This window comes from Pseudophryne corroboree, chromosome 4 (genome assembly GCF_028390025.1).
Source record: "Pseudophryne corroboree isolate aPseCor3 chromosome 4, aPseCor3.hap2, whole genome shotgun sequence".
Taxonomy (NCBI): Eukaryota; Metazoa; Chordata; class Amphibia; order Anura; family Myobatrachidae; genus Pseudophryne; species Pseudophryne corroboree.
Genome location: NC_086447.1, coordinates 210,167,040 through 210,187,061, shown reverse-complemented (window position 1 = coordinate 210,187,061; position 20,022 = coordinate 210,167,040). Strand labels below are relative to the sequence as shown.

At 47.2% G+C, this 20,022-nt stretch overlaps 1 protein-coding gene across 2 annotated transcripts in view; it reads left to right on the top strand.

Annotated features, from left to right (window-relative positions):
- The window catches only part of ACSL3 (acyl-CoA synthetase long chain family member 3), a 221,819-nt gene that overhangs the window by 131,686 nt on the left and 70,111 nt on the right, over positions 1-20,022 (top strand). For both annotated transcript variants that reach the window (XM_063915902.1, XM_063915903.1), the window contains exon 3: positions 2,549-2,726. In XM_063915902.1, the coding sequence (XP_063771972.1) occupies positions 2,549-2,726 (178 nt within the window). The remainder of the gene's footprint in view (positions 1-2,548; positions 2,727-20,022) is intronic.

The following is a 20,022-nucleotide window of genomic DNA, read 5'->3' as shown; positions in this document are numbered from 1 at the left end:
GTGTATACAGGCAGCGATAGCGATGCGCGTCCCCGCTAAGTCGCTATCGCTGGGAAAAATAGTCAGTGCCGGCAAGTCAATTTTGGCTATGTCGCTGGTAAAGTTAGTTAAAATCGCTAGAGGCCAGCGATTTTTCCCAGCGATAGCGATGTTGCAGGCGGCGGTGGTGCGGGCGGCGGCGGGTGGCGGTGTGGGCGGCGGCGGTGCGGGTGGCGGTGTGGGCGGCGGCGGTGCGGGCGGCGGCGGGTTGCGGCAGCGGTGCGGGCGGCGGAAATTTACCTTTCTCTTGCAGAGTTTGGCAGCGGAGCGGTACCAGTTTAAAAAATGGCGCCTCAGCGTCATTTTTGAAATTCAAGATGGCCGCCGCGAGCCAATCACGGCTCGCCGCGTCATCGCCCCGCCCCCTCCCGCTGACTTATATAAGTCAGCGCGAGGCAGCGGCTTTCAGTCCGACGGCGGAGGAGGAGCGGAGAAGAGCTCCTGAAGACGCCGTGGAAGTCCTGGATGGGCGGCGGCTATGCAAAAGAGCTTACCAGCCGCCGCCCACCAGGTGAAGACGCCGGAGCAAGACCCCAGAAGCCCTGGGGAGGTGGCGCCCCCCCCCAGGTGAAGACGCCGGAAGCCCTGGGAAGGCGGCGGCCATGCAAAAGAGCTTAAAGGCCGCCGCCCCCAGGTGAAGACCCAGTTTAATAAAGGATTTTTAAAAGAATGTGTTGTGTTTTTTTTTAATACTTTCTTTACAGGTGCCAGCGGGCCCTTTATGTCCGGGCATGCTGGCACTTGTGGTTCTCCAAGTGCCAGCATGCTGGGGCAGGCTTGCTGGGACCTATAGGCCTCCTGTAAAGAACAATATTACTATTGAAAGGCTATCAGCCTCCCATCCACCGGCCCACGGATGGGGGGGACAGCCTCGGGCTTCACCCCTGGCCCTTGGGTGGCTGGAGGGGGGGACCCCTTGATTTAAGGGGTCCTCACTCCAGTGTACCCCGGCCAGGGGTGACTAGTTGGGGGGGGTAATGGCACGGACGCAGGGACCAATATAAAAGTGTCCCCCGGCTGTGGCATTATCTCCCTGGCTAGTGGAGCCCGGTGCTGGTTTTAAAAATACGGGGGACCCCTATGTCTTTTGTCCCCCGTATTTTTTAAACCAGGACCGAACGCAGAGCCCGGTGCTGGTTGTCTAAATATGGGGGAACCCTACTCATTTTTTCCTCTGTATTTTAACAACCAGGACTGGCTCAAAGAGCCCGAGGCTGGTTTTACATAGGAGGGGGGACCCCACGCAAATTTTTTTTTTTTACTTTTAGCTATTTAAATACCAGCCACCCTGTAAATTCATCCTATATATGACACTCATCCCCTTATTTAAATGAGATAGTCAAAATCTCCCATAGCCAAAATCTCTTGCATAGACAAAATCTCTGGTAAAGTTAGTCAAAATCTCCTACTGCCAGTTCAAGGGAAAAGTTAGTCAAAATCTCTCATAGCCAAAATCTCTCCGTGTGTATGCACCTTAACTCTCTGCAGCAGTTACATCTGCCCCCCTTGCACTGCCCATGGTTTTGCCCATTAGAGAAACATTTTGCTTTTGCGATCAGGTCTGAATTAGGCCCTTAGTACTCTATGGAGATGGTCTTTTATATGGAGACTGGAAACCCACGCATGTAGTTTGTGTGCTGTTGTGATTTATCAAAAACTGTTCTGTTTTCATGCGGTCTTATTTAGCTGTCTCGCTACAAGCCCACTTTAATTGCTTATAAGTAGACTTGCCATAATATTTCTTTTAATCCGGGACACCTATGTTTTACGCAGGTGATGTGGTTGATTAAAACCAGGTGAAATGCATGCTTGACTCTAACTAGCCACAGAACCCATGTAAATCATAGGTGTCCTAGATTAAAGGCATATTATGGCAAACGTACTTATAAGGGGATTTGCTTAGCGCAGAAGTAATATAGCAGGTGCTTGGACACCATTGTGCCTGCTGACATGTTACACACTAGCACTAGTGTGGCCAATCCTGGGATCGGTGGGATCCCGGGATTTAGCCCAAAAATAGGCCAGGATTCAATCCCCATATTGGAAGGTCCAGTCCCAGGGATTGCAGGATCAGCATTGAGCGTCCCAGGATCCTCAGACGCTGACCGGCTCCCTCCTCACGGTGCAGCATGACCTCTGACTGTGAGGTCACGCTGCGCAGTGACCTGCCGCTGGTAAGGCGGCAGTCACCCGCGGCTGAAAGAAGACCCCCCTCCCACTCGCCCAAGCAGTTTCACACACACACACACACACACACACACACACACACACACACACACACACACACACACACACACACACACACACACACACACACCCCCACCCCGGCACTTTGCCTGTCAATTTGAATAAAATATCTGCCTTATTAAAGGTGTGTTGAGTATGTAATATTAGTCAGACCTAGTAACTATGCCAAAATGCATTCTAGATAAAAACCAAATGTATAACCTGTTATAGGACTGTCCTCCCACTTTACTAATCATGCTTTGTATTCCCGAATCCTCACCAGGTAATACTGGGACGGTACAACTGGATATCCTACGAGGAGACCTACATGTCCGCCTCTCTGTTTGGGAGTGGATTGGCTGCTCTTGGCCAGAAACCCAGGTCTAATATTGCCATATTCTGCGAGACACGAGCGGAGTGGATAATCTCGGCACAGGCATGCTTCATGTACAATTTCCCACGTGAGTAATACGTCACACTCCCAGGGGAATTAACTACTTGTCTAGGAATGTAATTCCCATCCAGAAAATTGGACAATCTGCACTATTTTATACTAATACCGATGAGTGCCAAAAGCTCTGGAAGAAGTTGTGCTGCAAGCTTTACACATCTGGTTTATGTTCCTTTTGTGCAATTCACTAAACTTGCCGCCTCTTCTTTACTAATGCATGTATACCCATGGCCATCTACAATGGAAAATGCATTTACCAGTTCTTTTCCTTCAGCCTTCTCACCTAATATAGGTGTCCGGTGTTATGTTTTGCCCTTAAGGGCTTTATGCACACGAACGGTTTATGTAATACATATCTATGGACATTTAAAGAATGCTAAACTTGAACTTTAATGCTGTCATTCTGTTGGTCACCTACTTGTGCAATTTCCTACTCAGGAGGGTGGGTTGGGTTCGATATGGGGGGGAGGGGGATAATTACAATCCAATAAAAATGCTTAGAATTACAAAGTTAATTGTAATACGTTAAATTGGAAACCAACCTTTTTGTTCTTATCTTCCTTTAATTACAAAAGTCAAATTAAGTGTTGCCAGTACCAGTAAAAGCAGTCAACATTAACACATGGAGATGAATTCAATTGTTCTTTGCCCTGGCTGCCACTAGATGGTGCCTAACAGAGCAATTTGATTTGGTTCTCCATTTGGGCATGCATGCTGCCAGGGGGAAACAGTTCAGCTCGCAGCCTCCTGAGGTACGAGCTGATATGTGCGAAAACACCTGTTTGAGCGCCTAAGTTCAGGCAAAGCTAAACCCGGTACGCACATAAGGCATGCGTGTTAAACGAAGGGACAATGGAATAGCCACTGTGGACACCCACTATGTTTTGGTGCACCCACAGAAAAATTTAACCCCCCCCCCCCCTCCTCCAATCGAGCACAGGTCACCAACATACCTTGCCTCCTTAAACTGTCTACACGTGAATGCCCTGATAAAGCCCCTTCTGTCATTGGTGGAGATGCATTTGAAATGCATATTACTCTACGTTACCCATGCTTGTGTATGCTCTCTCTGAAGCATGTGCGGCGCAAAACACACAGATATGCTCTGCAGACAGCTGTGTTAAGACACTGCATCAGGCCCTAAATGTGGGAATACGCTAAGCCCTCATTCCAGACCTTTTTACTCTCTGAGATCTGCTGATTGATACATAGAGGTAGGCATACAGAATTGCAGCACCGGCCATAACTGGGTTATATGGGCAGCGCAGGTCCCTGTAAACGGATTTCTGAGGTACTGGCAGAGAGCACTGCTGTTCGCTCTCTGTGAAGAGACTTGTGGCAGAGTGCCTGGGACAGGCTCCAGAGCAGAGAGAGAGAGAGGGGGGGGGGGGGGGGTCGGAGGGTAGAGCTGCTTGCTCACAGTCAGGTGCTTTCTGCCATGCTTTTACACAGCAATAATTTATTATTATTTCACCCAGAGACATTCACATTACATTTCTCATTGTTGATGTTGAACAGCAAGGTAAGCGTCTTTTTTTCCATGCTGCAGCATCCGCTTACTGATCAGGTGCCGCCGTCATGTACTGTAAGTTGTGTAGACGTCAGACCCTTGCCTGGCAGCTGCGGCTTCAGATCTGGTTTCTGATTTGTCAACAGCCCACTACTACAAACATTTCTGGCCTTTTATTTTTTTTTAAGCTTTTGGTCAAGATGTTTGACTGTAATTACAATGATAATGACATTTGAGCCTCTTTCCGGAATCCATGCAATCCAGTACTTTCCCTCAGATCAGCGACACTTAACAGGCTTATGTATGAGGATGCGCGGTCACGCGCAGTGCACGTCTTGGCTTTCATTCTCTCCTCCCCATATAATTTACTTCTACACTCTGTTTCCCCTACCTAATGCGTGCGGCCCACGACTCATCACTAATACAGCACTGTTACTCCAGTCAGCTTCAGGAAACCCAGCACACCCCATCCCCCACGTCTGTGACATACAGGGTCCTGGTTCTCCATGTAACATAAACAAACTGTAGTCGCTTTCTCACCCCAGCTCCAGCTTTCCCACCATGGTGGACAGCATGACCAGGGCCCTGCAGCAGGATGTGAGGGGGAGAGCGGAGTGTTCAGGGCATGAGGTCTGTGAGCCTGCGCTGGGTTCTTGAAACGTGCTGTGTCTCACTCCCGTCCTTTTCCCCTCACACAGCAACTGCTGTTGCTCGGCTTACAGCGGATCATCGGCCCCCATGACGTAGGGATGTGTCTGCGGGTTTAACCTGTTGGATCTGAAGTTATTTAGGGGGAAGAAAGAATATGTATTGGAGTCAACCAGGGGAATACTGTAAAATCATAGAAAATGCCATGTTAAATGATTTAAAGAAAAATAATAAATATCTTGGTCTTTATTGCCTGTTCATGACTTTTTGCATATAAGATGGTGATAAATGTGACGGTATTTATATACACTGTGGGCCTAATTCATGTTTGTACACATGTCTACTCAGCTTTGATGTTTCAGGCTGAACATTGCAAGTGACGCAGCCGTCGACAAAATTATATTGACGCCCTTCGGAGCCATTGCAAAGCCCCCAGCAGCTGTGTACACATATATGCAGCACTGCTGCAATAATGAGGTACCCCCATTGAGTCTATGGCTAGGCAGACTGCCCACAGCACGAGCAACACTGACGCCATGTTTCTCTGCATACATGATCACAGTTGTAGGCAGATACACGCCCCGGAAAAGCCCATGACATGTCTGCTGTTTTGCCGCCAATCCCTGTTACCTCCTACAAAAAGGTTTCTTCCTGTCATTCACTCTGTGTTAAAATTTTCTCTGCAAGTGGCATTTCAAAGGTGCCTTAGCGTGTACGCACTGTGATTGTGGCACATGCGCAGTCTGCCAATAATCGCTCAGTTGTGTGAAGTGATATAGTGTACAAACATGAATTAGGCCCTGTGTCATTAGTTTACTTTCCAGCTCTGCTTCCTCAACTCTTTTATAGAATCCCCACCTCCCCCAACACTAAACAGTGTACTAACAATAATATATATTTGTAATAGCCATCTGGCCGTACCTGCAGAGTAAATCCACGTTCTACATGTGATTGTCAGTCCATGTTGGTCCTTCATGTGCAAGTTAGGGCATTGGCCAAATAATGTACAGCTTTGTATAACATAATGTAATCTAATATATGTGTGTGTACATATACGATTTTCATATGTATAGGTATAATCTTTCTCCCCCTCACCTCTCCCCAATGTGTTATAAATGTTAAGTATCCAAGGGTTTCTGTAATGGCATACTGTTGACAGCAATTATATTAACAAAACGTTATATAGATTTTAGTCAGTGACTGCACAGAAATATGGCACTGGGCAGTGACCCACTTGTGACTGATTTCCTAAACACACTGAGCTGTCCTCACACTATTGGGCCCATTTATCAATAAATATTTGCGGCTTATTCCATGAACAGTAACCACCAATATTTAGCATCCCCCCATTGCAAGACAGAGGGATTGCAGCTGATACCTCCGATACCTGCTGTGCTCCCACTTGCTGGAGCCGGGTGGACGCTGCCGCGAACGGCGGCTGTGACACTTCCTCCTGCATATGCTGTGCTGTAGCCGCTGCTCTCCCCCGTCTCCCTGCGGCTCTCTCCCCACCCCCCCCACCTCCCCCCATCCCCCACCCTCCCTGTCTCCTCCTCCCAGCTCCCTCATGTCCCTCATCTCTTTAAAGTCCTATTGAGATGGTCGGAAGGGGGCCAAAACCTGTTGGATTTGGCGCCGTCTCCGACAGAAGCACGCGTATCGGCAGCTATTCCGCGATCCACCTGCTTTTCGACATGTCGAACTCCCCGACTTGTCGGATCATTTTGGGGTATATTGAATAGGTCAGAACCCCTTCCGACCTAAAAAAGTCGAAAACTGCCGTCTTTCCAACAGACAGCAGCTTTCGACTTCAGTTGAATATATCCCTAAGTCCTTGAAGCCAGACAAATGATAGTCTTGTTTCAGTTACATGTATGTATTGTCCCTCTCTGCATCAGCCACTTTTCTCTGACGTCCTAGTGGATGCTGGGAACTCCGTAAGGACCATGGGGAATAGCGGCTCCGCAGGAGTCTAGGCACATCTAAAGAAAGCTTTAGGATCACCTGGTGTGCACTGGCTCCTCCCCCTATGACCCTCCTCCAAGCCTCAGTTAGATTTCTGTGCCCGACGAGAAGGGTGCACACTAGGGGCTCTCCTGAGCTCTTTGTGAAAGTTTTAGTTTAGGTTTATTATTTTCAGTGAGACCTGCTGGCAACAGGCTCACTGCATCGAGGGACTAAGGGGAGAAGAAGCGAACTCACCTGCGTGCAGAGTGGATTGGGCTTCTTGGCTACTGGACATTAGCTCCAGAGGGTCGATCACAGGTTCAGCCTGGATGGGTCCCGGAGCCGCGCCGCCGGCCCCCTTACAGAGCCAGAAGAGCGAAGAGGTCCGGAAAATCGGCGGCAGAAGACGATCCTGTCTTCAGATAAGGTAGCGCACAGCACCGCAGCTGTGCGCCATTGCTCTCAGCACACTTCACACTCCGGTCACTGAGGGTGCAGGGCGCTGGGGGGGCAGCGCCCTGAGACGCAATAAATCGATAAAAACCTTATATGGCTAAAATAAATGCATCACATATAACTCCTGGGCTATATGGATGCATTTAACCCCTGCCAAAACATACAGAAAAACGGATGATAAGGACGCCGAGAAAGGGGCGGAGCCTATCTCCTCAGCACACTGGCGCCATTTTCCCTCACAGCTCAGTTGGAGGGAAGCTCCCTGGCTCTCCCCTGCAGTCACTACACTACAGAAAGGGGTTAAAAAAGAGAGGGGGGCACAAATTAGGCGCAGTATAAACAATACAGCAGCTATAAAGGGAAAAACACTTATATAAGGTTATCCCTGTATATATATAGCGCTCTGGTGTGTGCTGGCAAACTCTCCCTCTGTCTCCCCAAAGGGCTAGTGGGTCCTGTCCTCTATCAGAGCATTCCCTGTGTGTGTGCTGTGTGTCGGTACGTTTGTGTCGACATGTATGAGGAGAAAAATGATGTGGAGACGGAGTAGAGTGTCTGTAATAGTGTTGTCACCCCCTAGGGGGTCGACACCTGAGTGGATGTACTGTTGAAATTGCGTGACAGTGTCAGCTTGGTATAAAAGACAGTGGTTGACATGAGACAGCCGGCTACCCAGCTTGTGCATGTCCAGACGTCTCATACAGGGGCTCTAAAGCGCCCGTTACCTCAGATACAGACGCCGACACGGATACTGACTCCTGTGTCGACGGTGAAGAGACAACCGTGATTTCCAATAGGGCCACACATTGCATGATTGAGGCAATGGAAAATGTTTACACTTTTCTGATAATATGAATACCACCAAAAAAGGGGTATTATGTTTGGTGAGGAAAAACTTCCTGTAGTTTTCCTGAATTTGAAAAATAAAATGAGGTGTGTGATGATGCGTGGGTTTCCCCCCGATAACAATTGATAATTTCTAAAAAGTTATTGGCAGTATACCTTTTCCCGCCAGAGGTTAGGGTGCGTTGGGAAACACCCCCTACCCCCCCGTAAGCGCTCACACGCTTGTAAGAACAAGGGCTCTACCCTCTCTTGAGATGGCCGCCCTTAAGGATCCTGCTAATAAAAAGCAGGAGGGTATCCTAAAATGTATTTACACACATACTGGTGTTATACTGCGACCAGCAATCGCCTCAGCCTGGATGTGCAGTGCTGGGTTGGCGTGGTCGGATTCCCTGACTGGAAATATTGATATCCTAGATAAGGACAGTATATTATTGCCTATAGAGCAATTAAAAGATGCATTTCTATATATGCATGATGCACAGCGGAATATTTGCCGACTGGCATCAAGTATAAGTGCGTTGTATTCTACCAGTAAAGTGGTCAGGGATTCCAAACGGCATTTGGAAGTATTGCCTTAAAAAAGGGGATGTACCCTAGGTCGCCTCTCAAAATAAGACGCCGTATTATCAGGCGCAGTCCTGGTTGGCAAGCGGACAAAAGGGTTCCTCTTTTCTGCTCGTGACAGAGGGAGAGGAAAATGGCTGCAGAGATCAGCCAGTTCCCAGGAACAGAAACCCTTTTCCGCCTCTGCCAAGCCCTCAGTATGACGCTAGGGCTTTACAAGTTCAGGCACGGTGGGGGCCCGTTCTCAATGAATTTCAGTGCGCAGTGGGCTCACTCGCAAGTAGACCCCTGGATCCTTCAGGTAATATTTCAGGGGTACAAATTGGAATTCGAGACGTATTCCCCTCGCCGTTTCCAAAAGTCTGTTTTACCGACGTCTCCCGCTGACAGGGAGGCAGTTTTGGAAGCCATTCACAAGCTGTATTCCCAGCAGGTGATAATTAAGGTACCCCTCCTGCAACAGGGAACGGGGTATTATTCCACACTATTGTGGTACCGAAGCCAGACGGCTCGGTGAGACCGATTTTAAAATCTAAAATCTTTGAACACTTACATACAGAGGTTCAAATTCAAAATTGAGTCACTCAGAGCAGTGATTGCAAACCTGGAAGAAGGGGACTACATGATGTCTCGGGACATCAAGGATGCTTACCTTCATGTCAAAATTTACCCTTCTCACCAAGGGTATCTCAGGTTATGGTACAGAACTGTCACTATCAGTTCAGACGCTGCCGTAGGGATGGTCCACGGCACCCCGGGTCTTTACTGAGGTAATGACCGAAATGATGATATTCCTTCGAAGGAAGGGAATTTTAGTTATCCTTTACTTGGACGATTCCCTGATAAGGGTAAGATCCAGGGAACAGTTGGAGATCGGTGTAGCACTATCTCAGGTAGTGTTGCGGCAGCACGATTGGATTCTCAATATTCCAAAATCGCAGCTGGTTCCGACGACTTGTCTTCTGTTCCTAGGGATGATCCTGGACACAGTCCAGAAAGAAGGTGTTTCTCCCGGAGGAGAAAGCCAGGGAGTTATCCGAGCTAGTCAGGAACCTCCTAAAACCGAACCAAGTCTCAGTGCATCAATGCACAAGGGTTCTGGGTAAAAATGGTGGCTTCCTACGAAGCAATCCCATTCGGCAGATTCCACGCAAGACTTTCCAGTGGAACCTACTGGACAAATGGTCCGGGTCGCATCTTCAGATGCATCAGCGGATAACCCTGTCACCAGGGACAAGGGTATCCCTCCTGTGGTGGTTGCAGAGTGCTCATCTTCTAGAGGGCCGCAGATTCGGCATTCGGGACTGGGTCCTGGTGACCACGGATGCCAGCCTGCGAGGCTGGGGAGCAGTCACACAGGGAAGGAATATCCAGGGCTTATGGTCAAGCCTGGAGACATCACTTCACATAAATATCCTGAAGCTAAGGGCCATTTACAATGCTCTAAGCTTAGCAAGACCTCTGCTTCAAGGTCAGCCGGTGTTGATCCAGTCGGACAACGTTACGGCAGTCACCCACGTAAACAGACAGGGTGCCACAAGAAGCAGGAGGGCAATGGCAGAAGCTGCAAGGATTCTTCGCTGGGCGAAAAACCATGTGATAGCACTGTCAGCAGTTTTCATTCTGGGAGTGGACAACTGGGAAGCAGATTTCCTCAGCACGACCTCCACCCGGGAGAGTAGGGACTTCACCCAGAAGTCTTCCACATGATTATAAACCGTTGGGAAAAACTCAACAGGTATTGCGCCAGGTCAAGGGACCCTCAGGCAATAGCTGTAGATGCTCTGGTAACACCGTGGGTGTACCAATCAGTGTATGGGTTCCCTCCTCTGCCTCTCATACCCAAGGTACTGAGATTGATAAGATGGAGAGGAGTAAGCACTATATTAGTGGCTCCGGATTGGCCAAGAAGGACTTGATTACCGGAACTTCAAGAGATGCTCACGGAGGATCCGTGGCCTCTACCTCTAAGAAGGGACCTGCTCCAGCAAGGACCTTGTCTGTTCCAAGACTTACCGCGGCTGCGTTGACGGCATGGCGGTTGAACGCCGGATCCTGAAGGAAAAAGGCATTCCGGATGAAGTCATCCCTATCCTGATAAAAGCCAGGAAGGATGTAACCACAAAACATTATCACCGCATTTGGCGAAAATATGTTGTGTGGTGCGAGGCCAGTAAGGCTCGACGGAGGAAATTCAACTGGGTCGATTCCTACATTTCCTGCAAACAGGAGTATCTATGGGCCTGAAATTGGGGTCCATTAAGGTTCAAATTTCGGCTCTGTCAATTTTCTTCCAAAAAAGAACTAGCTTCAGTCCCTGAAGTTCAGACATTTGTTAAAGGGGTACTGCATATACAGCCTCCTTTTGTGCCTTCAGTGGCACTTTGGGATCTCCAGGTGGTTTTTGGGTTCCAAAAGTCACATTGGTTTGACCCACTTAAATCTGTGGAGTTAAAATATCTCACAGAAAAAGTGGTCATGCTGTTGGCTCTGGCCTGGGCCAGGCGCGTGTCAGAATTGGTGGCTTTATCCTGTAAAAGCCCTTATCTGATTTTCCATTCGGACAGGGCGGAATTGAGGACTCGTCCTCAGTTTCTCCCTAAGGTGGTTTCAGCGTTCACCTGAACCAAACCTATTGTGGTGCCTGCGGCTACTAGGGACTTGGAGGACTCCAAGTTGCTAGACGTTGTCAGGACCCGGAAAATATATGTTTCCAGGACGGTTGGAGTCAGGAAATCTGACTCGCTGTTTATCCTGTATGCACCTAACTAGCTGGGTGCTCCTGCTTCTAAGCAGACGATTGCTCGTTGGATTTGTAGTACAATTCAGCTTGCACATTCTGTGGCAGGCCTGCCACAGCCAAAAATCTGTAAATGCCCACTTCACAAGGAAGGTGGGCTCATCTTGGGCAGCTGCCCGAGGGGTCTCGGCTTTACAACTTTGCCGAGCAATTACTTGGTCAGGAGCAAATACGTTTGTAAATTTCTACAAATTTGATACCCTGGCTGAGGAGGACCGGGAGTTCTCTCATTGGGTGCTGCAGAGTCATCCGCACTCTCCCGCCCGTTTGGGAGCTTTGGTATAATCCCCATGGTCCTTACGGAGTTCCCAGCATCCACTAGGACGTCAGAGAAAATAAGAATTTACTTACCGATAATTCTATTTCTCGTAGTCCGTAGTGGATGCTGGGCGCCCATCCCAAGTGCGGATTGTCTGCAATACTGGTACATAATTATTGTTACCAAAAAAAATTCGGGTTATTGCTGTAGTGAGCCATCTTTTCTAGAGGCTCCTCTATTATCATGCTGTTAACTGGGTTCAGATCACAAGTTGTACAGTGTGATTGGTGTGGCTGGTATGAGTCTTACCCGGGATTCAAAATCCTTCCTTATTGTGTACGCTCGTCCGGGCACAGTATCCTAACTGAGGCTTGGAGGAGGGTCATAGGGGGAGGAGCCAGTGCACACCAGGTGATCCTAAAGCTTTCTTTAGATGTGCCTAGACTCCTGCGGAGCCGCTATTCCCCATGGTCCTTACGGAGTTCCCAGCATCCACTACGGACTACGAGAAATAGAATTATCGGTAAGTAAATTCTTATTTTTTGTGTGTGTTAGTGGGAGATCTTTATCAGAGCTTGGTGGAGAGAGAGCGTACCAACCAACTGCTTCGGTCATGTTTTAAACACTGCCTGTAAGATGCCAGTTGGGAGCAGATTGGTTAGTATATGATCTCTCTCCAAGCTTTGATAAATCCTCCTCAGGGTCTTACATAATCCAGTAGAGCCGCCTTGGCCGCCAGTTCTTGTATAGCAGAGCTGTCTGTTGTGCTCTGCATGATGCAACCAGGGCAGTTAAGGGCAGACTCCTGGGGTTATTTGTTCTTTCTTCTCCCTTTACGAGAACAGCTTGTTTACTTGTGCGGTCTGTCAGATGTTTACTAGGGGTGGTGGGAACAATTAAGATATTTCTGAGAGATGTAGCAGCGTGATTGGGCAAATGTGCACTTGTAGCACTTTTTGCTTTGGCATTGTTTCGGCCTGTTCTTGAACAAGGCAAGTATGTTCTATTATGAGTAAGTCCTCACTTTCATATTATAACCTTTTTATTGAGCGAAGTTTCTCTATTACACAGCCTCCTTTGCAGGAACATAAGTGTCATCTCTGTGCATATGAAAGCAAATCTGGCTGAGAACGGAGGGCTCAGAAGATGCAGCTCTGGCTTCTTACAGCTGTTTCCTCTCCTTCCATCATGACGTCTGTGTAGCTTTTTTGGCAAGTTCACAAGATCCTTGTGAATGGACCTAACCGATTTTGTGAAATCAGAAGTAGGGCTTTTAGCAGCTGTTTGGTTTTTGGAAATAAATCTTTTGTTTTCCAAGTACTTATCTGCTGGTATGTTCTCCAACCATCAGTCAGTCCTTCAAATACTTTATCCAGGAGGACACGATCAATCAAGCCAGGTGGACCTGCATTAAATCATGTAAAAAGTGGCAATATAATTCTACACCGCCAATCAGAGCATGCGTATGGCAATGGATAGGACACTGTAAATAAGATGCATTTTGGTTAAGACCGTAATAGTCATGGGGTGACAAATCCCTTAAGATTTATATTTAACACAGCCACAGGTCTTTATTCTTATCATTGCTGTAATATAAAGGCATTGTATCACAATAAGGATATTCGGAAAGCAGATGCAATAAATGATGCGACTTTCATAGTCATTACATGGAGGATAAGAGTGTTAGGAAGATTGGGGCTGGGGTGTTGATCTGCGATAATATTAAGAGGTAAGGAAATGAGATACTGGAAGGTTCAAGGAGGAATATGCAAATGTTGGAGGGCTACATTTACACCATAGATAGGGACTGGCAGACCAGTTATGCACTGATACAAGTAGGATGGAGAATGGGAAGACTGTGAGGTTGTGGAAGGGGTTTGTCACTGCCAGGAAGTTTCTGAAATGTATATTAAGCAGAAGATCTTAAACATGGTAAAAACAGGGCTCCCTCCATTTCAGTGATTTCTGTAGCTCTTTAAAGAATGACTTTAGGACACATGATATGGTAGCTCCTCCAAGGCATGAGAGGATATCGCGTCCTTTTAAAATAAATAAAACATTTGCAAATCACTTTGTTACATTCCTCCTCTTTGTGCTTGTTTCTCCCTCTTTAAAGTTCAGAGAGGAAAACAACATTTCTGTGTTTATGATGCTCTATATAAGTATAATAATGTCAGTCCCGGCATCTGTATGCTGACCGCCATGATCGCGACCGCCGGTCACCTGACTACATCCACATTAACCACTGATAGGGTTTTGGATATCTGTCTATTAAGAGACAACAGTCTTTCTTCAGTGTTAGGTCAGGTGTCTGTGTGCTTTTATTCTTAAATCTTTAGGTTTAGCATATAACGGTATTTCCTTAATAGAGCCTCTTGTTGATCCACGATAGAATATGTTACCTATAGACATGAATAGATTATCAGGAGCTGTGTACACAGCAGTATTTTTTTTAAATAAGCTTCTGTTGAATTTGTTCTGTTAGTATCAGAAACCTCCTTCAGCATCAGGAACCAGAAAACACGCCCAGCAGCATGTATAGATACAGCTTGAATTACCACTCTTTCTGTGCAGTGGAGGGAATCATGATGTGACCTGTAGTTCAACACAGAGGGTCTGATTCAGAGGAGGATGGAGTACTGATGTTTGCAGAGTTGATTGATTTTGCTTTGTAGTGAGCATGTGCACGCCCTGAGATGGATCACAGGCGGCGGACGCAGAGTGAGTGACAGTGAGCATGTACGGATGTAGTCATGCTCTCCGTGCTGTGACTATTTGCAGCTGGAGATCGCTCTATTAATTCCTTTAGGATTTAATGGAGCTATCTCCAGATGCAAATAGTCGCAGCCTGGCATGCCGCATCACAGCAAAGATAAGCATGGCTACATCTGTATAAGAAAGGGGTGCTAGTCAATCGCAGGTGTGGTACAACTTTCATGGAATGTTCCAGCCAGTGACTGCGTCTTCATACACCGTTTTTAAGACTCCGGCTCCTTAGTTCTGGCGGACATTCTGCGCCATAGAAAAATAGAATTTGATGGCAGATAACAACCACTTTGCCCCTCTAGCCTGCCCATAGGGGTGCTCAGATATTTGATTTGTGACCAGTGGTGGTCTTGATACACAGCAGATGAGAAACTCCCGTCGGTGGGGGTCTCTGAATAAATGACATTAGTATATTTTTGCAGTATCGCTGCAGTGTAGTGTCCCTCGCGTCCACCTCTGGATCAGGCTTATAGTCACAAGTTGCATGCCTTCTAGATTGTAAGAAAAGGCTGCCTATACTGCCAGTCTGGGACTATGTCAGAGGCTAATAGTATATGCTGGGACTCTGATCTGCATTATAGAAAGAAACGGATTTAGTAACAAAAGGAGTGAGGAGCGATTCCGGAGCGTAAAGGGTGTAAGATATACACAGAACACATTAACTTAAGCCATAGAACTAGGCTTTCCCTGCTCTTAATTGTTTATGTAACTGGGGTCAAAGGAGTGAGCTAAGACAGCTTGTGGGAACTATCCCAGGCACTTGCTGGCTATGTCCTCTACTCCACCAGCTTAGAGAGAGGCAGGAAAAGCTATGTTGATGTGTATTCGCCTTGGGTATTCATTTTTTATGCCTGTTAAATTGGACATGAAAATGAGTAAGTGAAATTAAGAGGAGTTTTATGGACTGCTAACGTTAAATAGGAAAACCTGGCTGGGATATGGGCTAGCCAGTACTCCTAACCAAAACACCATTTGCCATGTTGCAGTTACTGTAATTTCACCACGTCGCAGTATGCCAACAAAATGGCCACAGCTTGTTTTACATTTTTTATTTATAATATAATAAACATTTTAATTTAATAAACCTAACTGGAGTTGAGGGAAATGCAAATCCATCAACTAGATAAATACTCATACTCTTTGCAGTCCAACACAGGATTTGGTCCTTACAGCGATATGAAGCCAGATTACAATATACATTTGGCTAGCCATTGAGAAGTCAAGCCTGCTCAATTATTAGGTACAGTAGCCTTAAGCAGGTTAAATAACTCTGCCCTAACCTGCCTGCACTTCCCCTGCCTACACATCTGCCAAAAACATATTAACCCGGTTAATTTCAGTCCAACCATTTAAAACAAATACCAATTTATATCCTTGGCTACATGTTAGAGATGAACCACCTTCAGATCATGTTTTAAAGCCCTGCCAAGTTTCTTGTTCTCCTTAGCCAAGAGACCCTAACATAAATTGTTTACACAGGCCTCACCTGTAGCATTCATACAGTATAAACCAGACGGCTCTCATATAGCCTCAATCTGAGAACATAAAAATCACCATCCCCTGAACTCCAAATAACTGCCCATCACCCCATAAGCCGGCTTTCAGTTACCATTCAGCCACATTAATGCACTTCCTCCCTGCAGCTCGACAGACCAGAATATAATAATTACCGTTTCCACCATAAGTTTTACAAAGCGTAACATTGTGTAATAATCTATATCCAGTATATTAATTCAGGTGTAAATGGATAATGCACGCTCGGCTAATCACTTCTAGAATACATACTGGAATAAAGCCACAAACGAGAAATCTCCTTTGCTGTACAGTATATACCACATGTGGCACTTTAAACATCATTGTTTAAAAGCCTAACACCTCATCTTAACCTGCTTCCTAAACTTTATCAGGATGAGTTTCCCATATAACTGTTTATCCTTATGCTTTTCCTTAACCATGATCCAAAACAACCTACTGTCTTAGTACACTTATTCATGCGTATTACAATCCGTTTTATACCTTTGTCTTCCTTTTTGTATTGTTATTCATGGATCAGTCCAAACAATTAGGAATTAGAGACCTAACAAGCATATATAAACAAAATAGAAACATAATTGTTTGCTGGTGCTTAAACCAAGAGCTGCAATTCTGTGTTTCTAACAAATAAAAGTACTGGTAGTTGTTCATAATTTGATTAAAGCTGGATGCAGTCAAAATACCGGCAGGAGACAGTGTGATCCCGACTGGTTGAATCAAGAAACATCCCAGAGGTAAATACAGTGGTTGGAGGGGTGGGGAAGGATTAGGTTTAGGCTGCGCGGATGAAGGGGGGGGGGGGGTAGGCTGCAGGAGGTTAGGGGGAAGGGGGAGAAAGTACTTACTGGGTTGTGTTTGGATCCCGCTGTCGGTCTCCTAATCCTGACTGTCGGAGTTTCATACCCAAACCAATCAAAACACTTAAGCCTTCAGCTCCAGTCAAGGGATTCCCAATCTCTACAGGTCCCTATACTAGCATAAATGTATCACACGTTAAATTGCACACCCCTCCAAGAAAAAGAGGGCCACATGTACATAGGAGCTACACACCCAAACAGGCCTTACATAGCCGTGATTAACAGCAGCCATGACAACAATAGACAATAAGTTAATAAGTTAGTCATAACCATGTCAAGCTTACTGCCACTGTGTATGGGAGATAAGAAAGAAATATCCTAGACACTCCTGTACATGTTTAAGGTACCCGCTTGTGTAAATGAAAGATGGCTCCTACTAGAACCTTCAATAATAGATTTAAATGCTTCTCATTTATGGGCTGTGATTGTTACAAATGTTAAAAACTATGATTGTCCCCTTTGTATCCTCCCATATTTTGAATATTCTAATGAACCTAAGCCCTGTGAAAATCCTAAGGGGAAACGTCTGACCCTCACACCTCTTTCATTGATGATTTTGTGAACTTGAGACATGAACATGGTATCAGCTAGTATAGGTAGGAGAAGTGGTCATAGTGATAGGTAGGAGAAATAGTCCTAGTGCGGGCAGGGATAGGTAGAAGTGGTCCTAGTGTGCGGGCTGGGATAGGTAGGAGAAGTGGTCCTAGTGATAGGTAGGAGAAAAAGTCCTAGTTCAGGCAGGGATTGGTAGGAGAAGTGGTCCTAGTGTGTGGGCAGTATAGGTAGGAGAAGTGGTCCAAGTGTGCATGCTGGGATAGGTAGAAGGGGTCCTAGTGTGTAGACTGGAATAGGTAGGAGAAGTGGTCCTAGTGCGGACTGGTATAGGTAGGAGAAGTGGTCCTAGTGATAGGTAGGAGAAATAGTCCTAGTGTTGGCAGGGATAGGTAGGAGAAGTGGCCCTAGTGATAGGTAGGAGAGAAAGTCCTAGTGCGGGCAGGGATAGATAGAAGTGGTCCAAGTGTGTGGGCTCGGATAGGTAGGAAAGTGGTCCAAGTGTGTGGTCTGGGTTAGGTAGGAGAAATAGTCCTAGTGCGGGCAGGGATAGGTAGAAGTGGTCCTAGTGTGTGGTCAGTATAGGTAGGATAAGTGGTCCAAGTGTGTGGACTGGGATAGGTAGGAGATGGGGTCCTAGTGTGCGGACTGGTATAGGTAGGAGAAGTGGTCCTAGTGATAGGTAGGAGAAATAGTCCTAGAGTGGGCAGGGATAGGTAGAAGTGGTCCTAGTGTGTGGGCAGGGATAGGTAGGAGAAGTGATCCTAGTGTGGGCAGGGATAGGTAGTAGAAGTGGTCCAAGTGTGCAGGCTGGGATAGGTAGGAGAAGTGGTCCTAGTGTGGACTGGTATAGGTAGGAGAAGAGGTCCTAGTGTGTGGTCTCGGATAGGTAGGAATGTGGTCCTAGTGCGTGGTCTGGAATAGGTAGGAGAAGTGGTCCTCGTGTGCAGGCTGGGATAGGTAGGAGAAGTGGTCCTAGTGCGGACCGGGTTAGTTAGGAGAAGTGGTCCTAGTGATAAGTAGGAGAAATAGTCCTAGTGCGGGCACGGATAGGTAGGAGAAGTGATCCTAGTGATAGGTAGTAGAGAAAGTCCTAGTGCAGGCTGGGATAGGTAGGAGAAGTGGTGCTAGTGCAGACTGGTGTATAGTTAGAAGTTGCCCTAGTGATAAGTAGGAGAAATAGTCCTAGTGCAGGCTGGGATAGGTAGAAGTGGTCCTAGCGTGTGGGCTGGGATAGGTAGGAGAAGTGGTCGTAGTGCGGACTGGTATAGGTAGGAGAAGTGGTCATAGTGATAGGAGAAATAGTCCTAGTGCGGGCATGGATAGGTAGGAGAAGTGGTCCTAGTGTGTGGGCTGGGGTAGGTAGGAGAAGTGGTCCTAGTGATAGGTAGGAGAAATAGTCCTAGTGCGGGCATGGATAGGTAGGAGAAGTGGTCCTAGTGTGTGGGCTGGGATAGGTAGGAGTAGTGGTCCTAGTGATAGGTAGGAGAAATAGTCCTAGTGCGGGCATGGATAGGTAGGAGAAGTGGTCCTAGTGTGTGGGCTGGGATAGGTAGGAGAAGTGGTCCTAGTGATAGGTAGGAGAAATAGTCCTAGTGCGGGCATGGATAGGTAGGAGAAGTGGTCCTAGTGTGTGGGCTGGGGTAGGTAGAAGTCCCAGTGCGGGCTGGGATAGGTAGGAGAAGGGATCCTAGTGTGCGGGCTGGGATAGGTAGAAGTGGTCCTAGTGTGTGGGCTGGTATAGGTAGGAGAAATGGTCCTAGTGCGGACTGGTGTAGGTAGGAGAAGTGGTCCTAGTGTGTGGGTTGGGATAGGTAGGAGAAGTGGTCCTAGTGCGGGCATGGATAGGGAGAAGTGGTCCTAGTGTGTGAGCCTGGATAGGTAGGAGAAGTGGTACTAGTGCGGACTGGTATAGGGAGAAGTGGTCCTAGTGATGGGTAGGAGAAATAGTCCTAGTGCGGGCAGGGATAGGTAGGAGAAGTGATCCTAGTGTGTGGGCAATATAGGTAGGAGAAGTGGTCCAAGTGTGTGGGCTCGGATAGGTAGAAGAAGTGGTCCAAGTGTGTGGGCTCGGATAGGTAGAAGAAGTGGTCCAAGTGTGCGGGCTCGGTTGGAGAAGGGGTCCTAGTGTGTGTGCTGGGAAAGGTAGGAGAAGGGGGTCATAGTGAGTGGGCTGGGGTAGGTAGGAGAAGTGGTCCTAGTGCGGACTGGTATAGGTAGGAGAAGTGGTCCTAGTGATAGGAGATATAGTCCTAGTGCGGGCATGGATAGGTAGGAGAAGTGGTCCTAGTGTGTGGGCTGGGGTAGGTAGGAGAAGTGTGCCTAGTGCGGACTGGTATAGTTAGAAGTTGTCCTAGTGATAAGTAGGAGAAATAGTCCTAGTGCGGGCTGGGATAGGTAGGAGAAATGATCCTAGTGTGTGGACTGGGATAGGTAGGAGAAGGGATCCTAGTGTGTGGCCTGGGATAGGTAGGAGAAATGGTCCTAGTGCGGACTGGTATAGGTAGGAGAAGTGGTCCTAGTGTGTGGGCTGGGTGGGGTAGGTAGAAGTGGTCCTAGTGCAGG